The 22,748-nt window shown below is 36.3% G+C and overlaps 2 protein-coding genes across 6 annotated transcripts in view; one reads left to right on the top strand and one right to left on the bottom strand.

Moving 5' to 3' along the window:
- The window catches only part of LOC131521699 (dynein light chain Tctex-type 5), a 51,728-nt gene extending 36,335 nt beyond the window's left edge, over window positions 1-15,393 (top strand). For 4 of the 5 annotated variants that reach the window (XM_058746672.1, XM_058746655.1, XM_058746688.1 and 1 more), the window contains one exon: window positions 12,578-15,393. In XM_058746672.1, the coding sequence (XP_058602655.1) occupies window positions 12,578-13,281 (704 nt within the window). In that variant the 3' untranslated portion in view covers window positions 13,282-15,393. Of the gene's footprint in view, window positions 1-8,617; window positions 8,744-12,577 lie in introns of those variants that run through there. The other variant, XM_058746682.1, reaches the window with a different exon arrangement.
- Window positions 15,060-22,502, bottom strand: plk3 (polo-like kinase 3 (Drosophila)). Its single transcript, XM_058746644.1, has 15 exons — window positions 22,185-22,502; window positions 20,733-20,840; window positions 20,535-20,651; window positions 20,315-20,444; window positions 20,133-20,220; window positions 19,955-20,050; window positions 19,384-19,582; window positions 19,086-19,212; window positions 18,871-18,983; window positions 18,359-18,476; window positions 17,853-17,936; window positions 17,581-17,743; window positions 17,271-17,400; window positions 16,481-16,594; window positions 15,060-16,384 (listed from the first exon to the last, which is right to left on the bottom strand). Exons 1-15 carry the CDS (start codon window positions 22,383-22,385, stop codon window positions 16,187-16,189), a joined length of 1,986 nt encoding a protein of 661 aa, XP_058602627.1. The 5' UTR covers window positions 22,386-22,502; the 3' UTR covers window positions 15,060-16,186.
- Window positions 22,503-22,748: the final 246 nt, after the last annotated feature.

Below are 22,748 nucleotides of genomic sequence, written 5' to 3'. Positions count from 1 at the left end.
ATAAGGTCACACCGTGCACACAAATGTCACGTCAGAGCATAGAAACACCTCTCTGCAACTGTGGTGACAGTGCAGTCAGTGGATGGACATTTCCAGTGTGTGGGATTGAGGGGTTGTACTGTTGTTTCAGTTTTAGTTTACTGTGGGCATATATTTGTGATATAAATAACCCCTGGGGTTAGATTTGTGATTCTTATCAGCTTGATAAAATTACACTTACACTTTGCACTTACGCACTCTCATGCAAACACATGCAAACAAGCCCATACAAACATTATACCTTGCATAACGTAGTAATGGGAATTTATGAGGGGAACATATACACATGCAACATCCATGAAACATGTATTTAGTACACTGTGCCCATGGAAATTAAATCCATTAATCCGTTGTTCACTTTAGTTTGGGTTTTGAAAGCATTCTGTAGCACAAAAGCAGTAGTGTTTTAAAAATTAGAATTGGTACCCATGACAGAGAACATCCCAGAATTATCATGCTTTATTCATAAGCAGTTTGGGGCAGGAGAAAGTACAATAAATTCCCCAGCAGATTTCTTGTTCTTTGTTGTTGTTGTTCTTTTTTTTTTTTTAGTCCCTCTTTCTCTACTCTAGAAAAATGAGCAGCAGATAGTTAGAGATGTCTGGTTTATGACTGTGAAGAACTGGGGAGTTTTTGGAGAGACCGGCACGGGGCTGTCCCGGCCTGACAGATGAACAGTGTCTTGCATTCCACGCTTCTGAGACACAAGTATTTATTTACGCTGCAATAAAGTATTAAGCAAGGTAAATGAATGAATAAAAAAAGTATAAATTATATATATAGATAGATATTGATAATGTGTAATAAATAAATTATATATATATATACATATACATATATATATATATGTGTGTATATATATATATATATATATATATATATATGTGTGTGTGTATGTAATAAATAAATAAATAGATTATACATATTTAAAAAAAAAAAATTCTCAGTATTTCTTATAATTTCACATATAGTTTTTTTTCTTTAGATTTACTGTAGTCTTCACATTCTTTACATTCACATTCTTCTTCACCAACTTCATCTCTATTATTATTATTATTGTTAGGAAAGGCCCCTTTTGGGTTTTCCTCTGACTGAGTAAAGGACTTGTCCTCCGCCCACAGTCTCCCTGAGTGTCTTTCTGTTTCAGCGCGTGATACTCTCGTCTCCCTCGATTACATTGTCGTCAGTGTTGCACACCTTCAAAACCGTAACCTCCCACTGTTCTGAATGTCACCTCTGAAAAACCCTGTCAACGGATCAAGCATAAACACCCACATATTTCTGTGAAAGAAAAGTTCAGAACTGAACAAACTCAGCGTTGACTGACAGTGTATAGCTAATAACAGTAATGTGTCTCATTTTGAGTTCAGCTAACGGCCTTCAACGTGAGAAGCTGAGATGAAAAACCTCAGAGTCTCTCTTGAATGGGCTGAATTCAAATCAATATCTTAGACTTATCAGAATGTTGAGTCTGGCCTGTTAAGATACGATATATGTATATGTTTTATATATATATATGGGGTGGGTGTGCTTCTCTGAATTAATTTAAATGTATATGTTTATTTTCCCATGCTATCAGCTGATTTAACTGTTTTTGTCCTAAGATAGTTCATGGTTTTATCTGTTCTATAAATAACTGGAACGGGTTTATAATCTTGAACGTCACTGCTTCTGATTAGAAAAAATATTTGTTGTTATTCACAAAAATTCAATATGATTATTCTGGCTTTGGGTCACAATATCGTACTTTTTACTGATAAAATATGTATGCCAAACAAAAACTTTGTACTTTAACTTTGAGGGAAAGTACAAAGTCGTGTCTAACAGAAGTAAATCACTTTGTCTAAACATGTAGGAGATGCATAAATCCACTGATGTTTTTATACATCGACTTCAAGCCTTTGGCTTTAGTGCTGCTGTGAGGTGCATCTGGGATCCAGGCTGCTGTAATAATCAGCAGGGAATGTTGTGGGAATTCCCCCTATCTGTTACTTTGGAATGTCTTATTGGTCTGGCATAATATTTGGGCCTGTAAAAAGAGAAGGTTCAAAGAAAGAAAGAATGAAAATGATAAAGCTTAAAGTCAAAGGACAGATGTTGTACTTTAGTCTGAAATCATTCGAAGCGGTGTATTTGTCCTCTTTCATTTAAGTTAATCCGGCTCTGATTTTGGATTGTTTGCATAGTACATGATCCATGAAATGCTTAAAAAGCGTTTTGTATATTAATTCCAATTATATTTCCATTTGCGTCACAATGATACATTTCCAATCCAGGTGGTGAATGAGCAGGGAGAGTGGGTCATACTGACAATACGTTATTAATAATTCACAGCTTAAGAAAAGATCAGCCATCCATGTGTCATATTACATGTTATTATTCATTTGAGGACTGTGTCAGCTATCTGTGTATGAGAAATCAATGAGTCAAGTAAAAATAATTAAATGAATTGAAGAGGTCAAACAACAATATAGCAGAAATTATATAATTTTTCTCTATTTTTTTTAGTTCATTTTCATTTGTAATATTTAAAATATATTGGCCGGTATATTGGCATATGGAAACTAAAGTAACTTAAAACCAGATATAATGTGATGTACAATTTACAAAATCAAATGAAAACTTTGGCAGCGACAAACAAGTAATAGGAGGTGTCCACATCCTTGGCTGCTGTAGAGACATCTTGCCTGCAATATTGATCCTATTAGTTAATGTTTTTGTCGAATGAGCCTGCTGCTGACACATCAGATCTTGAAAGTCGAAGCAGAGCTTTGCAGTGAGACAAATCGGTCTTTAGGGTGATTGTATTGACCCAAAAACTGAGAAAACAGTGTTAAAAGTCAAACAAACGCTTTTACTTACCACAGTGTGACTTTCATCACATGTGAAATAAAGAATAACAAGACTGAAAGGGAAGTCGCCATTCCACCCTTAACCAGTTTCACATGAATCAGTTCATTCACACTTTGTTGTAAATGTCTTTGGTTTAATGACAGACCCCTTTCACAAACAAATACACCCTCATTATTTTTTTGCTGAGGCAAACTAGGGGGCTTTCCCTGAAAATTCATCTACACACAAAGCTCTGCTTATCTGGCCCTGCCCTGGGCCTGTGCCGGTGTCCAGAGGAAGTTCACAACAGTCTCCCATCACCCACCACCCCTACAATCCCTGCTTTTGTCAGGAAACACTGAACAAGCCAGCGGACAAGGCCTTGTTTGGTCTTCAGAGTGTTGCCATGTGCTGGGACTGAGGAAGTTCCTAATTAAAACCAGTCGCTAAACATCAGCAATTGCTCTTTCGATAGGTTTGACCACTTCCCCTTTCTGTAGATTACCATGAGGTTTTCCTTAAAGTCCCCATAAAATCCCAAATGGAGTTTTGTGGCATTTAATTCATGTCTGTTTGCTCTAAAGTCATCTGTACCAGTGGTTTGGGCAAGTTTCCACAAGTGGGCCTCAGCAAAGGGGAGCTAAAAAAGTCTCACAATTATTTAATTTAGTTATATTAACATAATCTTAATCAAAATGCTTTTGAGTTGAAAACATATTTTTGAGTTTATTTTTGTAACAACAGAAGCAGGCCCGGCTCCAGAATCAAATCACTGAGGGTGCTTCTTAAATTACTGAATATATATATTAGTGGAGTCTGTTGCTATGGCGCAAAGAGCGTTCATCCGTTCATAATCACTAAAAAGCTGTCACTCATCTTAGTTCATCGTGATCTCACAAAGATACGTTATCAATAAAGTTCTCTACGCTGCACAACGAATCTCTTATTTACATTGCGTCAACACTTTGTTATAATGAGATGATTCGCGCTGAACTCAACCTGAACAAAAACTCAGTGAGCAGTGAGTGGATTCTAACTTAAACGCCTCTGATTCAAGAAATCAACAGACATGTCTGTGATTGGCTACATTGCTCAATGCTGCAAAAACACGTTGAAATAGAAATTGATCACCAGAGCGCAAACCATAATGCACTGGATAGTTTGCCAAATCTGCAATAAAATACAGTTAATACAGCTTTAACTGAGGGTGCTTTTGATTTCGTTTGAGGGTGCTTAGCACCCCCATAGAACCGGGCCTGAACAGAAGTCCCAGAAGTACACATTTAAAAATCGTCTTTGACAAAATGGGGTCTTGAAGTCGAAAATTGAGAAGAAAATCTGACAATATGAATCTTTATGAGATATATGCATTTGATATTTGCAGTTTTATATAGGAAAACAGACCCAAATTTTTGATGACTCATCCTGCACTACACTGATTTGGTCCAATCAAGTGCTCCCTAGTATGAGAGTGTCCCGCCCCCTGACACAGCCTACAGCAGTAAGTGGAAAATTTAAAGGGATAGTTAACACAAAAATGAACATTCTGTCATCATTTATTCAACCTCATGTTGTTTCAAACCTTTTTGACTTTTTTCAGTTTGGAACAACATGAGGACAGAATTTTCATTTTTTGGGTGACCTGTCCCTTTAATACTTTTCACGTAACTAAAAGCTAAAAATATGGGATGAGGTCACATGTGTTTGTATAAAGGTCTCTCAGTTTATTTACACTAGAGCATATAAGTGTTATGACCTGGCCAACAGTGTCACAGTTTGTGTTACTCAGCTCAGCCCACCAGCTGAACTTGGCCAATGAGGGGGCAGAGTGCTATGAAGTTGTGCTAAAGAAATGGAAGAAGCTGTCAAAAGGAAACAAAACTCCTATCAGACTCCATTTTGTTGTGGTTCCCGAATGTGATTCACTGATTCTAAGACTGCCTCTGGAAAAACTGGCAAGTGGGTGACAGCAGATTGCTCAGTCAGAGTGAGAAACACACCCCAGCTTTTTACTGTTACTTTTTACTCATGCAGGCTTACTCAAAACATCAAACAACTGCAACGTCAGGTTATGAGAGCTGTGGGATATTTATGAGACAAAGTCATATGTTTAGGTTAAAAAGCAGGCGTTTCATTTCTTACTTTCACCATGGTTAACACGTTAGCAAAGAGTTAAGTATTTTTTTTTTTTTTTTTTTTGAAGAATGTCTCTTATGCTCACCATGAGTTGTATTTATTTGATCAAAAATACAGTAAAAACTGTAATATTGTGAAATATTATTACAATTTAAATTACTGTTTTATATATTTTAATATATTTTAAAATTGTATTTATTCCTGTGATGGCAAAGCTAAATTTTCAGCATCATTACTCCAGTCTTCAGGATCACATGATCCTTTAGAAATAATTCTAATATGCTGATTTGGTGCTCAAGAAACATTTCTCATTAACATCAATGTCAAAAATAGTACTGCTTAATTTTTTCGGGATTCTTTGATGAATAGAAAGTTTAAAAGAGCGTTCATTTGAAATGAATTTATTTTTAATAATGTAAAGGTCTTTATAGTCACTTTTGATCAATTTAATCCATCATTCTGAATAAAAGTATAGATTTTTGATTGAAAAGTACTAAACCCTATGTCTCTTTGTTGTGTCATCTGCGTGCCACACGATGCACACCCACATGTTCTGTGTATGAAACATTGTACATTTAATTGTGATTCAGAAAAGAGGTTTATCTGACACCATGATTAAAGTCAATGAAAAATGCATCAGCGTAAGTCTTGATGAATAATGCAGAGAAACAGAATACTTTGATATGATAATAGGTCAAATTATCAATTCGGGTCTGATTATGCATCTTTTTTTAAACTATGGATTAAATATCCTTAAAAGGCTTTCTTATATTTTGTACCATCTTATATTTTGTTGTGGAGAACAGAATCTGTTTAGTTGTTTTGAATTGACACCACTTAAAAATCTCACTCAAAAATGTTTTGACTTGTAGATGGGTGGTAACTTTATCAGTAATTATAATTACTTTAATAGATCTCTACTGTGGCTTTTCTTATTGTGATAGTTCAACTAAAAAAGAAAATTCTGTTGTTCATGTCATTCCAAACGATTATGATTTTCTTTCTTCTGTGGAACAAAAATTATGACATTTTATTTTAATTAGATATTCACCAGTGACTATTAAGTTTCAAAAATTCTCAAAAAGCCACTTCTTTTTAGTGAAAGATTTATAATTCAGAAAGAATGATTTGTTCATGGTCGTTCTGACTTCTGTGTCCTGTCAAGAAAAAGGGCTCTGTTATCTCAGCTCCAGATTGAGTACAGACTGATCCAGTACTCCTCTAAATGTTTCAGTTGGGTGACATCAATAGACCTGACGTACGCAGTATTTAAATTGTGTAACACTAGAGCCCTCAGGCCTCTGAGTACAATCAGAGTTGAATTGGTGCTGAATTTCGTATTGTTGGGTCAGTGTGTGCTACTAACTCCTTGTGCATCAAAATCACGTTGAACTAGATCAAGTTGACCCTTTACATCAGTCTCTGAGGTGCTTGCTGAAGTTATGGACAAACCCCGAAGCCTAAGTATTAAGGGTGAATCCCATTTCTCTGTCTTACCCCTTCCCCTTAGTTTTGCACGTTCACGTGAGAGTAAGGGCTATCCCAATTCTCGTTTTGATCGAGGGGTAGGGCTACGGGGAAGTAGTAGATACCCCTTAAAACCAAGCATTTTCGCGAGCTATTTGCACAACAGTCCCGTAGACTAGCCTTGAATGGACTCCATGCATGGCTACAGTTTTAACTAAACTCCAAAGTTTGTGATCAACACTTGTCGGCTCTGGTGACGTAGCAGCCAGCTAGCGAAGGTGTATGATGATGTAACCGTAACCAAGTGGTGTCTCATTTCATAGGGGTATGTTTTCACCCCTAGCGCTTACCACTCGGTTTCGAGGGACAAGGGCTAGGGGTAAGACGAAGGGGTAGGAGAAGGGGAAGGGTTAAGACAGAGAAATGGGATTCACCCTAAATCTCAATATAACATGGCTTCTATTGGATATGAATGATACATCAAATGGTCAGAAATCTCATATTTCATTAAAGGAGAGACCCAAGCCATACAGAGATGTGAAGAGACGTGGAGGCAGTGTTATTTTAGTATTAGACATGCATTAATATTTTAGTATTTATTTTTAAATGTAATCAACTTTTATTTTTATATTTTCAGTTTTTGTTTTAGTAATTTTGTCATGTTTCAAATTATTTTTTTTAAATGTATTTTTAAAATATTTATTTTTATTGAGTGCTGTCAAACAATTAATCGTGATTAATCGCATCCAAAATAAAAGTTTTTGTTTACATAATATATGTGTGTGTGCTGTATATATTTACTATGTACATATAAATGCACACACACACATAAAAAGCATATTTTTCTGAAATATATACATGCATGCATAATAAATATACACAGCACACACATATTATGTAAACAATAACTTTTATTTTGGATGTGATTAATCGCGATTAATCATTTGACAGCACTATTTTTATTTCAACTTAAACCTATTTTATTTCAGTCAGTTGCCAAAGTAACATTTTGAGTTTTTCATCCAATGTTTATATTTTATTTTATTTAAAGTTTAATTCAATGAACAAAAACTACTTTTAATAGATTTAGCTTTTCAGTAAATAATCACAGCGTTGCTTGAAGGTTGGTTCTCCAACCTAACAACCAAGCAACACACAGCCAAGAAACCATTATAAATCTCTGGTAAGCATTTGGCGTCAAACGCTACTTTTTCTTCAGAAAAGTAAAAGTTTCAGTTCTGTAACGCAACTATCTACTAGTTGATTTATGGAAAACAGAGAGTTCTTCGTCTATATGAAAACACTATTTATGGTTTTCCCCTCTCAAAGGTCTTGGCTTTCAACTGCCTCCACTGTTTGCATTTTTGGCTTGAGAGCACTTTTTAAACTCCACAAGTTTATTGATACATCTGCAGACAAGTCCAGACATGCTGGAACTTGTTGACCTTTGTGTGTCTGTCATTTATTTCCAACTTCCTCACAAATGTCCTTATGTTTTGCATGACTAAAAACATTACAGAGAATATGGAGAGTTAGGGGTGGAAACTTTATCATGATTATGAACAACAAATTTTCCATTATATAAAGTATTTGTCAGTGGTATTCTTTGAGATAACTCTTGAATAGATTATAGAGCCCCCTGAAATTGCTAAGACTGGTTTAGTGAGTCAGAGATTCAGCACAGAGGTGCGTTTCATGAGTGGCTTGTGTTTGGACGTGACTGTAGCCCTCCTTTTCCTCTTGATTGCAGTGGAAACAGATGGCTCTGCCTGATACCGCCCACTGGCAACCAGAGATCAGCACCTTTTCTCTCTCAAATACAAGAGATCAGTATGACACACTAAGGCCCTTTGCAATGAAGCTCTACAGCACTGTTGGAAATACAAAAATGACCATATAGCAAAACATTTGCCAACAAAACATGTATATTTTACTTGATTACCCATGCCTGCATTGGAAATCAGCCATAATTGTTGATAAGCCAGGCTGCTGTGGAAGGTTAACATAGAAGGCTTTCCATGACTACAAGCAAGTTTGTGGCAGATATCCAGGTTGTTCAATGCTCTGTGTGAATGATTGCCTGGCTTGCAGGGCATTGTTTAGTGTGTCTGCCCATGTAGCCCATTTTGACAATAATTTACGGGGCCGCTCTTTACTTAGAGATGCACTCGCAACAGTGAGCGTGGACCACTTAGTGACAACATTAGTTGAGAAGAGAGAACCTCACTGGAATACAACAATTTTCAAATTTAATTGAGCTCCTAAACGGGTAAGGAAATTTGGGGTAACCCAGCATCATGGCTATACCAAATACAACATTTTATTACAACAAATATTTTATTGATTTTATAGATGGTTTTGGAAGCCATATTAACATTCATGGCTTGTTGAGATTGACTTTACTTTAGATTTAGATTGACTTTCATGTTTTAATCATTTAAAATATTATTTTCTCTTTAAACTTTTACTCTAACCTATTTATCTAATAGGTCTTTTTTGTGTTAGATAAATAGGTTAGAGTAAAAATTTAAAGGGAAAATAATATATATATATATATATATAGTATATATAGTATAGTCAAACCAAAAATAATTCAGACACCAGATACAATTTTTGATATTTTTGCCCAAAAATTCTTCATACAGTGGACTACCATTAAAATTTGGGATCAAGAATTATTCAGACACTGTGATCTGACCATGTTTTGCTTAAGTATGTTTTCTTTATTTGCTAATGTGACCTTTTCACACCACAGACTGAACAGAATTAACATTGCTTGGTAATTGGTTGACCTAAATTGGTATTATCAAATTGCGTACTTAAATGTAACAGCTGAATAATTTTTGGTTGATTGTAATCCATTACATACCTTTCTATCAAGATGAATTTGTTCTGACACAGTTTAATTCAGAGTTCTTGTCATATTTTATTACCATTTTCAAAACTATAGCGAATAAACTGTGATATAATGTGAGAAATCTTGAAGTTGTCTGAATAAATTTTGGTTTGATTGTGTATATATATATATATATATATATATATATACATACTCACACACACACACACACACACACACACACACACACATATATATACATACATACATACTGTATATATCATTGAAATGTTATTGTTAATTCATTCTGACAAGATGGAAAAAGCATAAAACTGATACTTAAATATATTTTTACAAACAATAAATATGCTTCTCAGAGAAACTTTGGTAGATTCATTTCGGAGCTTGTAAAACATCTGACTCAAGAGCCATTTTAGCTTGTTCATTCTTGCTGGCCATGGTGTGGAAGCTGACGGTAAAGATGTGCTAATTAAATGATCTTATCTGGGTGAGGATGTACAATTGCTTGCTGTTCTTTTCTAGTGACTCAGTTGTGAAAGACTCATTCTTACTCTCTATCCTACCCACACCTGTACTTTTACACGTTTTTTTGCTTACTGTTACTATTCTACATGTGTGTAGAGCGGTAAACTGTGGTGAATGTTTTGGCACGTATACTGATATCTCTCTAGAGTGGTGTGGAGACAAAGACTGGGGAGAGACAGAAGAAAGGTGAACTGAACCTGAGGTGTGGTATATTGTTGACTCAATCTGAGGACTTTAACAATAACTTACTGCACAAACAGGTGGGAACTTCCCTGATGGTGCTGTTTAAGAAAAGTTTCATACATTAAAAATAATTTAATTCTCTTAAAGAAACTCTTCGGGTTGGCTTCCAAGAAACAGATTCAACTAGGTGCCCAGGTTAAAATCAATGTTTAATAGTTTTTTAATTGTTAGAAACATAGGCTAATCTAAGTCTGGACTCAAGCGGTCTCTGGTTGTCTTCTATTAACACTTCACTGGCATTTTTTCAGTTGTGAAATATGTCATTTTATTGGACAAATCTAACATTCACAAAATTTCCAACAACAACTAAATAAAGCTTTTTTTTTTTTCTTTCTGCAAGTACATCAGTTCCAAATGGTATTTGATGGTATTTTGGCCCAAACAACTTCAGGTCACTGATTCACATTCAGGTCTTACGCTTGACCGTTTTTTAATAATATAAGCTTTATTCTGTGTTATAGCTTTTAATTCATAGATTTACTCTGTTTAGGATTATTCATGTGTTTTTGGAAGCATTTGTTCAATCTTAAACTGACACACTATTGCTTTTCTTATGGTAGATATGTGACTCATATTGTCACTCTCACAATTCCTTAGTATAAACTTTTTAATGGCCTACTGATGTAGCGAACACCTTTTGAAATGATTTTTTAGGACCAAATTATAATGTTGGACCCCAGCCCCCATACACTCAGAAGCATTGATTTAGTAGGCTTCCTCTAGTCCCAGGGCCTAGGACAATGTTCCTGGTTGTTCCCCCCTGATGGCAGCTCTCTCTGGACTCCCTTTATAAGAAAGAGTAACAAATAACAAAGAGTACCACACTCAATAGGCATGGATTTATGAGGGCCAAATTCTTGCACAGTAGGTCTATAACTAATAAATCTCAGTTATCTTTTTAATTAGATTCATAGAAATGTTTTTGGTTCAAGAAAACTATCTCATTTTAGAAACCTGTGTCTTTGAGGAAACAAGAGTAAAATTTCAGTTTGTGTTACTGGGAAAGGCCCTTAGTCTCACACCTGATTGTGACTGGATGCATTTAACCATTGAACGCGCATGACCTCTTTTACAGAGCTGACCATCCTGTAAGTTCACATCTTTTTCAACAAATACAATGTGGGTAATTCCCAGGAAATGATGCCATTTGTGCCTGAATGACTTACTACATGTAATGAATTGAATACTGAACTTTTGACTTACTGTAGTGTGAAGAAAAAAAATCATAATTTTGTGTTTTTCACTGAAGTATCAGTCAATAAGCTTATCCTGCTTATAATGAGTTAAATGGAATTGTATCGTTGTAGCTTTTACTAAAATTAAAATGCCTGATGCATTTTCAGTGAAGAAGCAGAATTTGTCTTTGTCTTATTTTTTTTTTTTTTAAAGAAAAATATTGTTTTTGGCACAATGCACAAGAATACTGGTAGTAAAAAATGATGTGTGGTGCAATGATAGTTGCTCAGGGTGGGAGCAAAGACGTTTTAGCACTGATCTTCAACCCTAAAACATTTAGTATGTAACAGGACTGGCACACAACACATAGCTTTAGGGTTCGTAAATTATAAATAACTATTGCTACTTGCAAAGATAACCAGATGGATTGAGGTAGTAGATTACAAATGAGTCATTGAATGAATGAATCAATAAATGGATAAATAAATAAATAAATAAATAAATAAATAAATAAATAAATAAATAAATAAATAAATAAATAAATAAATAAATAAATAAATAAATAAATAAATAAATAAATAAATAAATAAATAAATAAATAAATAAATAAATAAATAAATAAATAAACAAAAGCAATAATCTGATTATTTGTTAGACTGCATCCCATTATGGTGGTTTCCTCAATGTCAGTGGTGGTTCAGCAGTAATTTTTTCATATTAAATTAATATTTAAAAAAATATGAAATATAAATATTTAAATAATATGCAATGAATTGTTTAAAATATTTATATATAAAATAATAAATCATAAATATGTATAAAGTAAAACTATTTATAAATATTTTCATTCACAAAAAATGTCAAATTAAAATGTAGTCGAGTTTGTTTCTTCTTTGGAACTGATTTGGAGAAATTTAGCATTACATCACTTGCTCACCGATGGATTCTCTGCAGTGAATGGGTGCTGTCAGAAGGAGGGATCAAACTGTTGATAAAAACATCAAAATTATCAACCAATTAGTTGACCAATTAATCCATCGGAGAAACAAAATCTAATGTAAATTTTATATTGACTGCAAATTACATTTTTTGGGTGAACTATTCCTTGAAAATTGTGTGGGCAAACTGAAATGAAATTATATGAAATTAACTCAAGTCTATTTATAATTTTACATATATATATATATATACTGTATATATATATATATATATATATATCGAAATGTATAGTGAATAAATCATTAAAATCACTTTTTGAATAAGGCTATATTGATCAATACAATGTGATGTGTGTCCTCACAGATTTCTTCATCATGGCAAATCGGCCTCTGCCACTGTCTCAGGAGACTTTAGCTCAGTTCAATCGCTCCATGTCCACAGAACCAGGTGCCTCAGGGCCTCCAAGGCGACGTCTGGGCTCTATCTCCACTCGCCGAAGCTCTAAAGACCAATCCAAGGACCAGCCCCACCACAGACCCCTGTTTCTCAGGAGCATGACGGTTCCTTCATCCGAGTCATCGTTCTTGAGCCCCAACGTCAGCAATTCTCACATCTCCATGGGCAAGCGGTTCTCATTTGCAGGCTGGCACCAGGGAGGAAGAGTGAGCTTCTCTGGACTGTACCTCCAACAACCCATCCAGGAGGTGTATGTGGAGAACACCTACAGAATGGGACCAGAACCAGGGTGCCATTTCAGTGCCAGCAGGACCCAGCAGATCTTACAGGCCACTTTGGATAGTTATTTGGAAGGTGTGTGTTACAGTCCTGATAGTTGTAGCCAGCTGTGTCAGATGTTAGCAGATCTAGTTCTCAGTAAACTAAAAGATGTCAATCCGCCACGATATAAACTCGTGTGCCAGGTGGTGGTCGGGCAGAGTGGTAAACAAGGTATAAGGGTGGCCAGCCGTAGCCTGATGAACCCCAACACTGACAACTACACATCTGCTGTTTTCCATAATCACTCACTGTTTGCTGTGGCTTTAGTACACGCCATGTATTTTGAATGAAGGCTAAATCAGCAGCCCTTAATATGTGTGCACAAAATGCATGCTTAAAAAAAGGAAATAATATTCTCTTTAAAGATTCAAACCAAGGCTGCATTTATTTGATTTAAAAAAACCAAAAAAAAAAAAAACAGAGTAAAAACAGTAATATTGTGAAAAAGATCATTACAATTTTAAAGAAAGGATTTTTTTAAATGGTCAAATAGGGGCAGTACGATTTTTGGGTTGTTTCTCAATGAAGTGTCTTATACCATAATTTAAAAGAAAGTTTATCCATTTAAAAAAAAAAAGTAAATTAATACTGTGATGGCAAAACTGATTTTCCAGTAGACAAATTTAGAAATCAGTATCACAATTTATATACATACATATATCATTTTATATACTTTAAAATAGACTTTATGCTAAGACGTAAGCAATAACATTTTTATTTTCTGTCTAAAAAAAAGCTACACACACGCGCTTATACACTCTAATACACATTGGCCACAATTAACGGCACCCTTTTATTCAATACTTTTTGAAACCTCCATTTGCCAGTTTAACAGCTCCAATTCTCTTATAATGCCTGATGAGGTTAGAAAACACCTGACAAGAGATCAGAGACCATTCCTTCATCCAGAATCACTCCAGACCCTTTAGATTCCCAGCTCCATGTAGGTGCTTCTTCTCTTCAGTTCACCCACTCATTTTCTGTTGGGTTCAGGTCAGAGGACTGGAATGGCCAGCAGAAGCTTGGTTTTGAGCTCAGTGACCCATTTTTGTGTTGTTTTTGAGGTTTGAGTTTGGATTATTGTACGGTTGGAAGATCCAAACATGGTCCATTATAAGATTTCTAACAGAGTCAGTCACTTATTGATTTTTTATCTGTTGGTATTTGATAGAATCCATGATGCCATGTGTCTAAACAAGATGTCCAGGACCTCCAGCAGAAATATAGACCCACAACATCAAAAATACAGCAGTATATTTCATTGTAAACATGGGGTACTTTTTATCCCTGTGTTCACCAAACCCATCGTGAGTGTTTGCTGCTAAAAAGCTCATATTTTTAGTTTCATCTGACCATAGAAGCCAGTCCCATTTGAAGTTCCAGTCGTGTATAACTGAATATGCTGGTTTGTTTTTGGATGAATTTTTCTTGAAACCCTCCCAAACAACACGTGATGTAGGTCAGGGGTGCAAACTCGTCAGAAGTGAAAAAGGTGACAAACCAAACTACCTCTCCCCCATTTCATGTTCATAATCACCCTGGAGTGCTCAAAATTGTGAATATGAATGGGACTATACTTCAGAGACATTTCACTCATAAGAATTTCTAGGGGTGCCAATAATTGCGTCCAACGTGTATTTGAGAAAAACATTTCATGATGATATCCCCCCCCGCCCCCATTTTAAATTCTTATTCTCCAATGAAAGGTTAAATTTTTGTGATTTTTTTTTTTAAAAAGGTCAAAAGTATTAATGCGGATTAATTTTCACAGCCTTCTTTGATCATCTTTTTGGCCATGACTATATACACATGTACATACACATTTATACATCTATATACACACACACAGTGTAATAGGGCTGTAATTTTTGTTTGTTTTTGAAATTAGTCTCTTATGCTCACTGAATGCATCATTAAAAATGACGTTAAAAAGACTCTTACAAAGCCTGAACTTTTAAACCAAGAAATGGAAAAAATAGAAATGAAACTTAAATTATAAAATTAAAATGTTTAATTGTCTTTGAAACCTGGAGAAAAAACAAACAAAAAAAAACCAAGACACAGAAACTGTATATTTTCAATAAACTTTATTCCCCCCCCACTCTCCCAATACATAAAAAGTGATCATACTGAACATTTCCCAGTGTTGACACCGTACAATTATGTTACATCAATAAATAAAAAACTATAAATAAAAAAATAAATAGAACACGTGCCACAATTAATTAATAATACTAGTTAGGATTTGTCTGAGGGTAATGGCTTTCACAATGTTGGTATTCTGAACACTTATTTAAACACTTACAGCCATGGTCACAGTTTTGAGGACATTATGATTACTTATGGAGCATGTCAAGTAAACAAAGCTGGAGGCACACTGAATACATAGTCTTTTTTTTTTTCCTCAAGTACAGACATTAAACGATATAACTTTTAAGAGCAAAAAGCTTATATCAGGTGTGTATTTGTAGTGTTTCTTCCCCCACTCCTGCCTAATTCTCTTGGAAAACCGAATATGAAGACTCTATATAAAGCCCCTTTCATTCCCTTTGTGACTTAAGCTTGAGATCCAGGGCCATTATTGCACAGAGGAATCCATCAGAAAGGCACTTTAGTCTCTCCCGCTCCTAACTGCTCCTCCATGAATTACAGTTCCACCTCAGCCATTCACCTCTGCCATCTTTAAAACTAATCTCGTTAAAAGAATAACCATTTGGTGTTCGTAGCTCTTGTTTGTGTACTATTTAGTGAAATAAAATGTCCTCTTTTAAAAAAAAAAAAAAAAAGCCAAGTGATCGAGCATAAAAAGCCAAGCCCATCTTGCGCAGTGTTTGGGACACCGCGAGCAAAAGCAAGACGCTTAAGAACCCTGTGTGTTTTATGCCATCTGCACTTCAGTCCAGCTAAAAAAATATGAAATCATAAAAAGAATAGGCTCAAATTTTGGTTGTGCACACTGTGAGTCAAGCTGGTAGTGTGATATGTTTTGTGTAGGCTCAGTCGCAAAAACAACAAAAGAAAACCAAAGGAAAAATAGTGCACCATAGTTCAAAGAGGCCAGCCGATGACCAAGGACAGGAGATCTTCGTGGCAACGTGGAAGCTTCCCCTGATTTTTTTTTTTCTTTGTCATAGTCCTTTTTTGCTTCTCAAACGGAAGCGGTAAGCAGCAAATCGGAATCGAAGTTCTTAGTCATTATGCGTTGGTGTAGTGCTGGAGAAGCTGTACCACGTAATGAAGCCGTTGCCGGAGCTCTGGAGAGCAGCCCCATTCGGAAAGCACGTTCAGAGGGTAGGAATAAGAGACACGCTCCTTGCTGATGTAGGTCAGCAGGTACGAGGAGTCCGAGGTCTTGGACAGGATGATTTTTGTATGGTCTGTGTAAAAATTAACCTGGGAAAGAAAGTGGAAAGAGAGGGAATATTATGAACTGGCCAAGCAATTCAAATTGTCAGCGTTTCATCCTTTTTTGCACCATCAGAGACTTACCTGTAGGGTTCGGTTGTCAAAGAGCATGACTAAGGCGTGATCAGTTTTGATCCACTGCAGAAGCAATGGAGAAGAGCTTGGAGGTGGCTGGTCCTCACAGTTGATGTCTCCACCCTACAAAAAGAAAAACTCGTTTTAAATAAAAACTATAAAATTTAAGAGTTTCATTTTTGTACACATTTGTGATTTATTATGTAAATATTTCAATTAAAATATAAATAAAACATTTAAACGTTTATTTATATTTTTTAATAGAAATTAACTTGATAAAAGGTTAGTGCTGAACTCTAGTTTATATTTTAGAAAATAAGCTATTTAAAATATTATCATTAAAAATTGTTATTTAATAGGAGTAATCCCATTATTCAAATGTGACCATGGACCACAAAACCAGTCATAAGTTGCACAGGTATATTTGTAGCAATACATTGTAAAATTAATCGCATTTTCATTTATGCCAAAAATCATTAGGATAATGTAAATAATAATATTAAAAAGTAAAGATCCTGTTCCATGAAGATATTTTGTAAATGTCCTACCGTAAATGTATCAAAGCGTAATTTTTGATTTGTAATTGTGTTGCCAAGAACTTAATTTGGACAACTTTAAAAGGCGATTTTCTCAATATTGGCCAAATATTGTCCCATCCTAACAAACCATACATCAATGGAAAGCTTATTTATTCAGACATATAAATCTCAATTTCAAAAAAATTGACCCTTATGAATGGTTTTGTGGTCGAGGGTCACAAATGTTTAAATTCTGTTTGAGGGCTAATTTCTACACTTACCTCCATTAGGTTCTGCTCCATGTAGTTAGCCATCAAATCCACTATGTGCTTTTGATTCTGGAGCTTTTCTGGTAAAGCATCAGCTGGAAAACTAAAGTGTTTGTTGTTCGTCAGACAGTAACGTACAGTCCTGCAGAAGAATAAAAATAAGCAGTTAGAACAATCACAAAGCAAAGCTCCTTAAAACAATTTGGTCAAAAACAAAGACTTTTTAAAGGGTAAAGCACTATGTGGGTCAATCAAAGCGCAGTCCAAATGCCAAACTGGAGACTCATTAGCGAACAGGAGCACAGAAAGTAAGCTGACATACCTCCGCTGGTCACACAGGCTCAGATGAGTGCCTTCGTTGAAGAGTACACCGACGTTGTGATTGGAGAGCTGGTAACCAAAGCCGTATTTGTTGGAGTAGTCGACCCACTTGGTTACCCAGATGAAAGGCTTGGTTTTAGAAAGGCAGGGTGGGTTTCTTGAAGCTGGAAGAGGAAAGGACAATATTTGAGTACATGATCAATGGCTTAAGAGTAAACCTTGAAAATGGCCATTGCTTAAGCACCACAGTGTGACCAGAGTATGGGAACAAACCTGTCGGCATGGAAGACAAGCAGCTGTTAAGCACCTTCATGGCAGATTCGGCTACAACAGCAGGAGTAGGGATATCGTCACTAGCTAAGGAAGGAAAAAAAAAAAAAAGAACAAAGTCAATTGAAAGGAATTTAATTACTTTAAAAAAAAAAAAAAAAAAAAAAAAAAAAAAAATACATTTAATATTAGTGTATCTTGGTTATATATAGACAACAGTTGTTCTGTTTAATATTTTTGTAGAAAACCATGACCCTAAACATTTGATTGGTAGTGTAAGTGTAAAAAGATAGACAAATCTATGAAGGGAAGAAATGACAAGTCACCTTGCTGCCAAATTAAGCAAAAACTCAGCAAAAAAATAAAAAATTAGGCCAGGATGTTTTTGGACAAACTTGTTCCTAATAGCGGCCTCTGAAAGCCTGGGGGTTGAGCCTAAAATAGGCCACATGCATGCAAAACTATTTGCTGCTGTATGTCTGAGCAAATTCGTTTCCGTGGTCCCTTACCATCAGTGCTGCTGGCGACGGTGCCTTTGAAGGAACGAGATGCAGACTTCCTGGACTCCTCCTCGGCCGGGGTGTCCAGGGGGCCAGAGCTTGCCAGTTGAACCGTAGGAGAAGTGGCCTGAGTATCAAGAGGAAGTCATTGTTTTAACAATCATAAGTACTTCCTTGTACTCCGTTTTAAGCAATTACTAACCATGCACAGTGGACAATTATTTTCCAATCTTGTCTCAATTATTTTCCAAGCTTAAAAGATCTATTTGTCATGTGATTAACTCAGCGACTTGTGTGGGTTTGTTTTTGCAATTTTGGGTTTGGTCAGTACAGTTATTCTGAGACATTCAGACAATAGCTGGACAACTGCACTCTATTATTCATCTACAGCAACTTTCAAAATGTCCCCACAGAGCCCACTTTAGCTATGCTGAAAAACAGCATGCATACTGACACGGCTTTTTGCGACAGCGAAGTTATTAACACATGGCAATGCACATAAATGCAAGATGAATTATTACCTCATTCACTCCCATTGTCTTGTAGCTCATTTGCCGACCGATGGAGTGCTTCACCATGCCAGAAACCAGTTTAGAAATGTCATCTTTCTCCTCACAAGGTGTCTTTTCAACAGCTGCAATGACATTTTGTGTCATTAAAGAAACCAATGTTTGAATCCAAACCAATGGTGTTATTGTCAACCAAGTTAATTTTTTTAATTAAAGTAGGTACATACCTTTTGATTTCTTCTTGCCAAAGAGGCTTTTAGCCATCTTGGTGAAGAACTTCTTGGCAGGGCTGGGTGGATTAAGCTCAGGCACCATCACACAGCTGCTGGGAGGGAGTTTTTCTGGGGTGAAGCCCTGAGGGAGGGAAACAGTAGGTGGATTTAAGGAAAGAAAAAAAAAAAATAATAAAATGATTAGAGGACTACAAAATTATAGTAAGAAACTGACGAAGAAAGTACACTTAAAATCTTTATAATTACGTTAAGGAAAAGATGAACAACTACTCAGGGCTATTAGTATGCTAACCTTTGTGAAATACTCGTGGGCCAGTATCTGATCCAGTGTAAGGCGGTCAGATGGGTTTTTCTGAAGGATTGCGGAGATCAGTTTCTGTGCAGATGGAGTGAGGGAAGGAGGAAGGCTGTATCTCACTTCCTTAATACACTTGTAGGTCTCTTTCAAGTCTAAGGTTTCAAAAGGTGGATTCCCACATAGAAGTGTGTACCTAAATAGCCAAGAAAAAGAGCTTGTCATCAAGGCTGTCAAATCTGATGCATCAAGTCAAGTATTTACTACGGACTTCCCATAATATATTATTAGAACTATATTGATTATTAGTCTACACCAGGAAGTCCCAATCTTTTTTTGTCAGCTGAACCTCTAAAACATTTACTTGAAATATTAACTTGATATTTGTGGCATATGACATGCAGGTAAACAAAATCTTTATTTTTAGAAAGCATTTTATTTTTAAACGAGGATTTATAATTTGTGATTTAATTATTAGCCTTTCATGAACTCGCAAACCACAGTTTGGGAAACCCTGGTCTACACAATAACCATGAAAATAGTGTAGAGTAGATATGATAAGACTTACATTACACAACCCAGCGACCAAACATCTGACTCAGTCCCATGACCTTGTCGGTTTAAGACCTCTGGTGCCAGGTAGTTTGGAGTTCCGCAGATGGTCCTGAAAGAGCATTTTTTACGTCAGCACACCAATCAAGTTTATTTCTATTAAAGTTACTGAAGGCGGCGGCATGCAAACTCACTTCTTCCTCTGCTCGACTGTTTCCAGCTTTGCTGCCAGCCCAAAATCTCCTAATCTCAAGTCCATGTTTTCATTCACAAAGAAATTACCTGCAAACACAAATTAGAGCATTATTAAACCAACTGAATTTGATGGATGGCATACTGTGATTCAAACAGCAGGCTAAACAAACAAAAACAATACCTAGTTTGAGGTCTCTGTGGAGGATGCCTTTGTTGTGGAGGTATTTGAGGGCAGATATGATCTGTTTGAGGTAGTAACGTACTTCTGGATCTGTCAGCGTATGTCTTGCTTTCCAAATGTGTGCCAGAGACTGTAAACATGAAGCATAGGATTGGAGTAAATGCCTTGTATTCACCAAAAAGCAAACCATGAGACGTCTGTTTTTAACAAAGCAAGTCACCTTTCTGCTGCAGAGTTCAAGGAAGATGTAAATGTTGTCTTGGTCCTCAAAGTGATGGGAAAACTTCACCACATGCTTGTGTTGGAGGCTTTTGTGAAGTTCGATTTCATTAATGATCTACGAGACAAAAATTAATGAATAAACAATAGAGAGGCAGCTAGAAATGGGAGGATTCACATTTGGCTATTGTTTGTTTACCTTCTCTCTCTGGTGTGGTTTTGAGACTCTGCTTTGAGGAATAACTTTCACAGCATACATCTTGTTGTTGGCAAGATCCGTCATCTCATAACATCGTGCAAAACCACCCTAAAACAAAAGCCATTATAAATTTAGTCACACAATGTTTCAACAGGAAAAAAATGCTGGAGTTTCAACTCAAGGTAATGATTAACTTTAGAATTTGTCTGCAGGTGCCTGTACAACGGTCTCAAAACTCAATGACTCTGAAAAACTAGCTAGTCGCTTACAGAGACAACATATTTGGAGATTATGTGTGTTTAACATTTGATTCATACGTTTTCAGCCTCACTAATGTCATGAATGCAGTCTAGGCAGCCAGCTTAAATGGAGTTCAGAGACCATCAGTATTGTCCAGACCAGTATTTGCAATCTGGAATTGATTTAAGGGCATTTTTACCCTTTGCACCATATAAAAACAGTGTATCATCCATTTTGCAAGTGCTTTAACTGGGGGAATACATACTGTATATGGCTATTATCTATACAAATCAAATCAAGCACCAGAGATTCTCTTTTTTTTTTTTTTTTTTTTTTTTTTTAAATTAAACGTTTTAAATAATCTACCATTAACTTCAATTTTCGTTTTGCAGCTGTTGGTAGTTGCTTTTTTTTGTGTGATTACCATTTATCGGTTGACCCGATATCGGTCACATCCGATGCATCAAATCTGCACAGAATTTATCCTCTAAAATAAAAGTGACAAATTCTACATATTTATTAGCAGATTCGTTAAACAAATTCTGTTAAAGCATACATCGATATTCCCTCTCTCGTTTTTAAAAATCACCCCACATTTCCAAATATTTTGGGCATTTTTGCACCAATCCTTAGAAGGTCCAAAACATGTACAAAGGAATGACGTATTCTTTTCCCAATCGACCAACCCCTCCTTACAGCATCGCACAATGATGCGGCACTTTAAACACTGGGATTATCGAGACTTCTAATAATCAACAGTCTTGTAACCAAGTAGTCTTGTAAACGAGTGAACAAAACCGGGACTGTGGTCATTGGTTCCACTGCTCGCGAGCAATGCAGCATCATTTTCATTGATGCACTAATTCATTCATCTTTTCCTGACATCGAATCAAATCTGGAATCGTATTAAAAAACCCATCCAACGGTGAACTGCAAATACTGTCTTTGCAGAAAATCATACATAATGGACAATATTTGAAAGACACTTAAGATGCAGTGCTGGCAGGTTCTAGAAACGCAGACACTGCGGTCCAGTGGTTCTGGTGCACAGAGGCACGTCTCCCAAAACCAGCCAAACCCAAGCACGAGACCGATACACAGCGCACCGTGCACGTTTAAGCACATCAGGAAACGCGATACCGTGACAGATCACATAAATAATTAAAATGACCAGCTCCGATTTATTTCAAACACTGAAAAACAGATTGGTACCTTTCCCAAAAGCTTTCCTTTACAGTACGATCTTCCAGTCTTTGCGTCAACCACCACCTGCGCGATCTCCGTCTTAACGTGCTCGGATTTACTCCGGTTCGGCTTGGCGGCCGGTTGAGCCGCTGGAGACGGTTTGAACAAATCCGGATTCATCATTTTACAGGAAAGACGCTGCGCTGAGGTAAAACAAGCAGGATCCATTCATTAATGTAGATCCTTCGCCGTAGAAAATAAACTCCTTATGTGAAGTCCCAAAGTGTGGCGAAGTTCTCTACCGTTAGTCCCGTGTGAGTCAAACATGCCGCGCCACCGGCGTCCTGCCGTATATAAACGCTCCGTGACGTCATGGGCAGAGGCGGGGTGACGGACGGGGACGTCTCGAAACAAGCAACGCCATTGGCTGCTGAAGATTCAATCACAGATCAGAGACGCTTCTGAAAGTGCTGTAGAAAGGTGAATGAAAGCCTAAGAACATCATCCAATCATAGTTGACGTGATTATATGGACCTTCGGATGACTTGCACTGGCTGCTTGACAATGTTTCTTTTTTCCTCTGTTTAGGGT

The sequence above is a fragment of the Onychostoma macrolepis genome, chromosome 02 (assembly GCF_012432095.1).
Source record: "Onychostoma macrolepis isolate SWU-2019 chromosome 02, ASM1243209v1, whole genome shotgun sequence".
In the NCBI taxonomy this organism is placed as follows: Eukaryota; Metazoa; Chordata; class Actinopteri; order Cypriniformes; family Cyprinidae; genus Onychostoma; species Onychostoma macrolepis.
Note: the sequence above shows the minus strand (reverse complement) of the source record. Positions and strands in the feature narration are given on the sequence as shown.

Bases quoted from the DNA above. Each gene is read 5' to 3' on its own strand.
- plk3 (XM_058746644.1), bottom strand. From the start codon at position 22,385: ATGGATCCTGCTTGTTTTACCTCAGCGCAGCGTCTTTCCTGTAAAATG. The intron at 20,841-22,184 runs GTACCAATCTGT...CTTTTGTTTTAG, and splicing joins AAGGAAAGCTTTTGGGAAAG to GGTGGTTTTGCACGATGTTA. The intron at 18,984-19,085 runs GTATGTACCTAC...ATGTCATTGCAG, and splicing joins TGGCAAGAAGAAATCAAAAG to CTGTTGAAAAGACACCTTGT.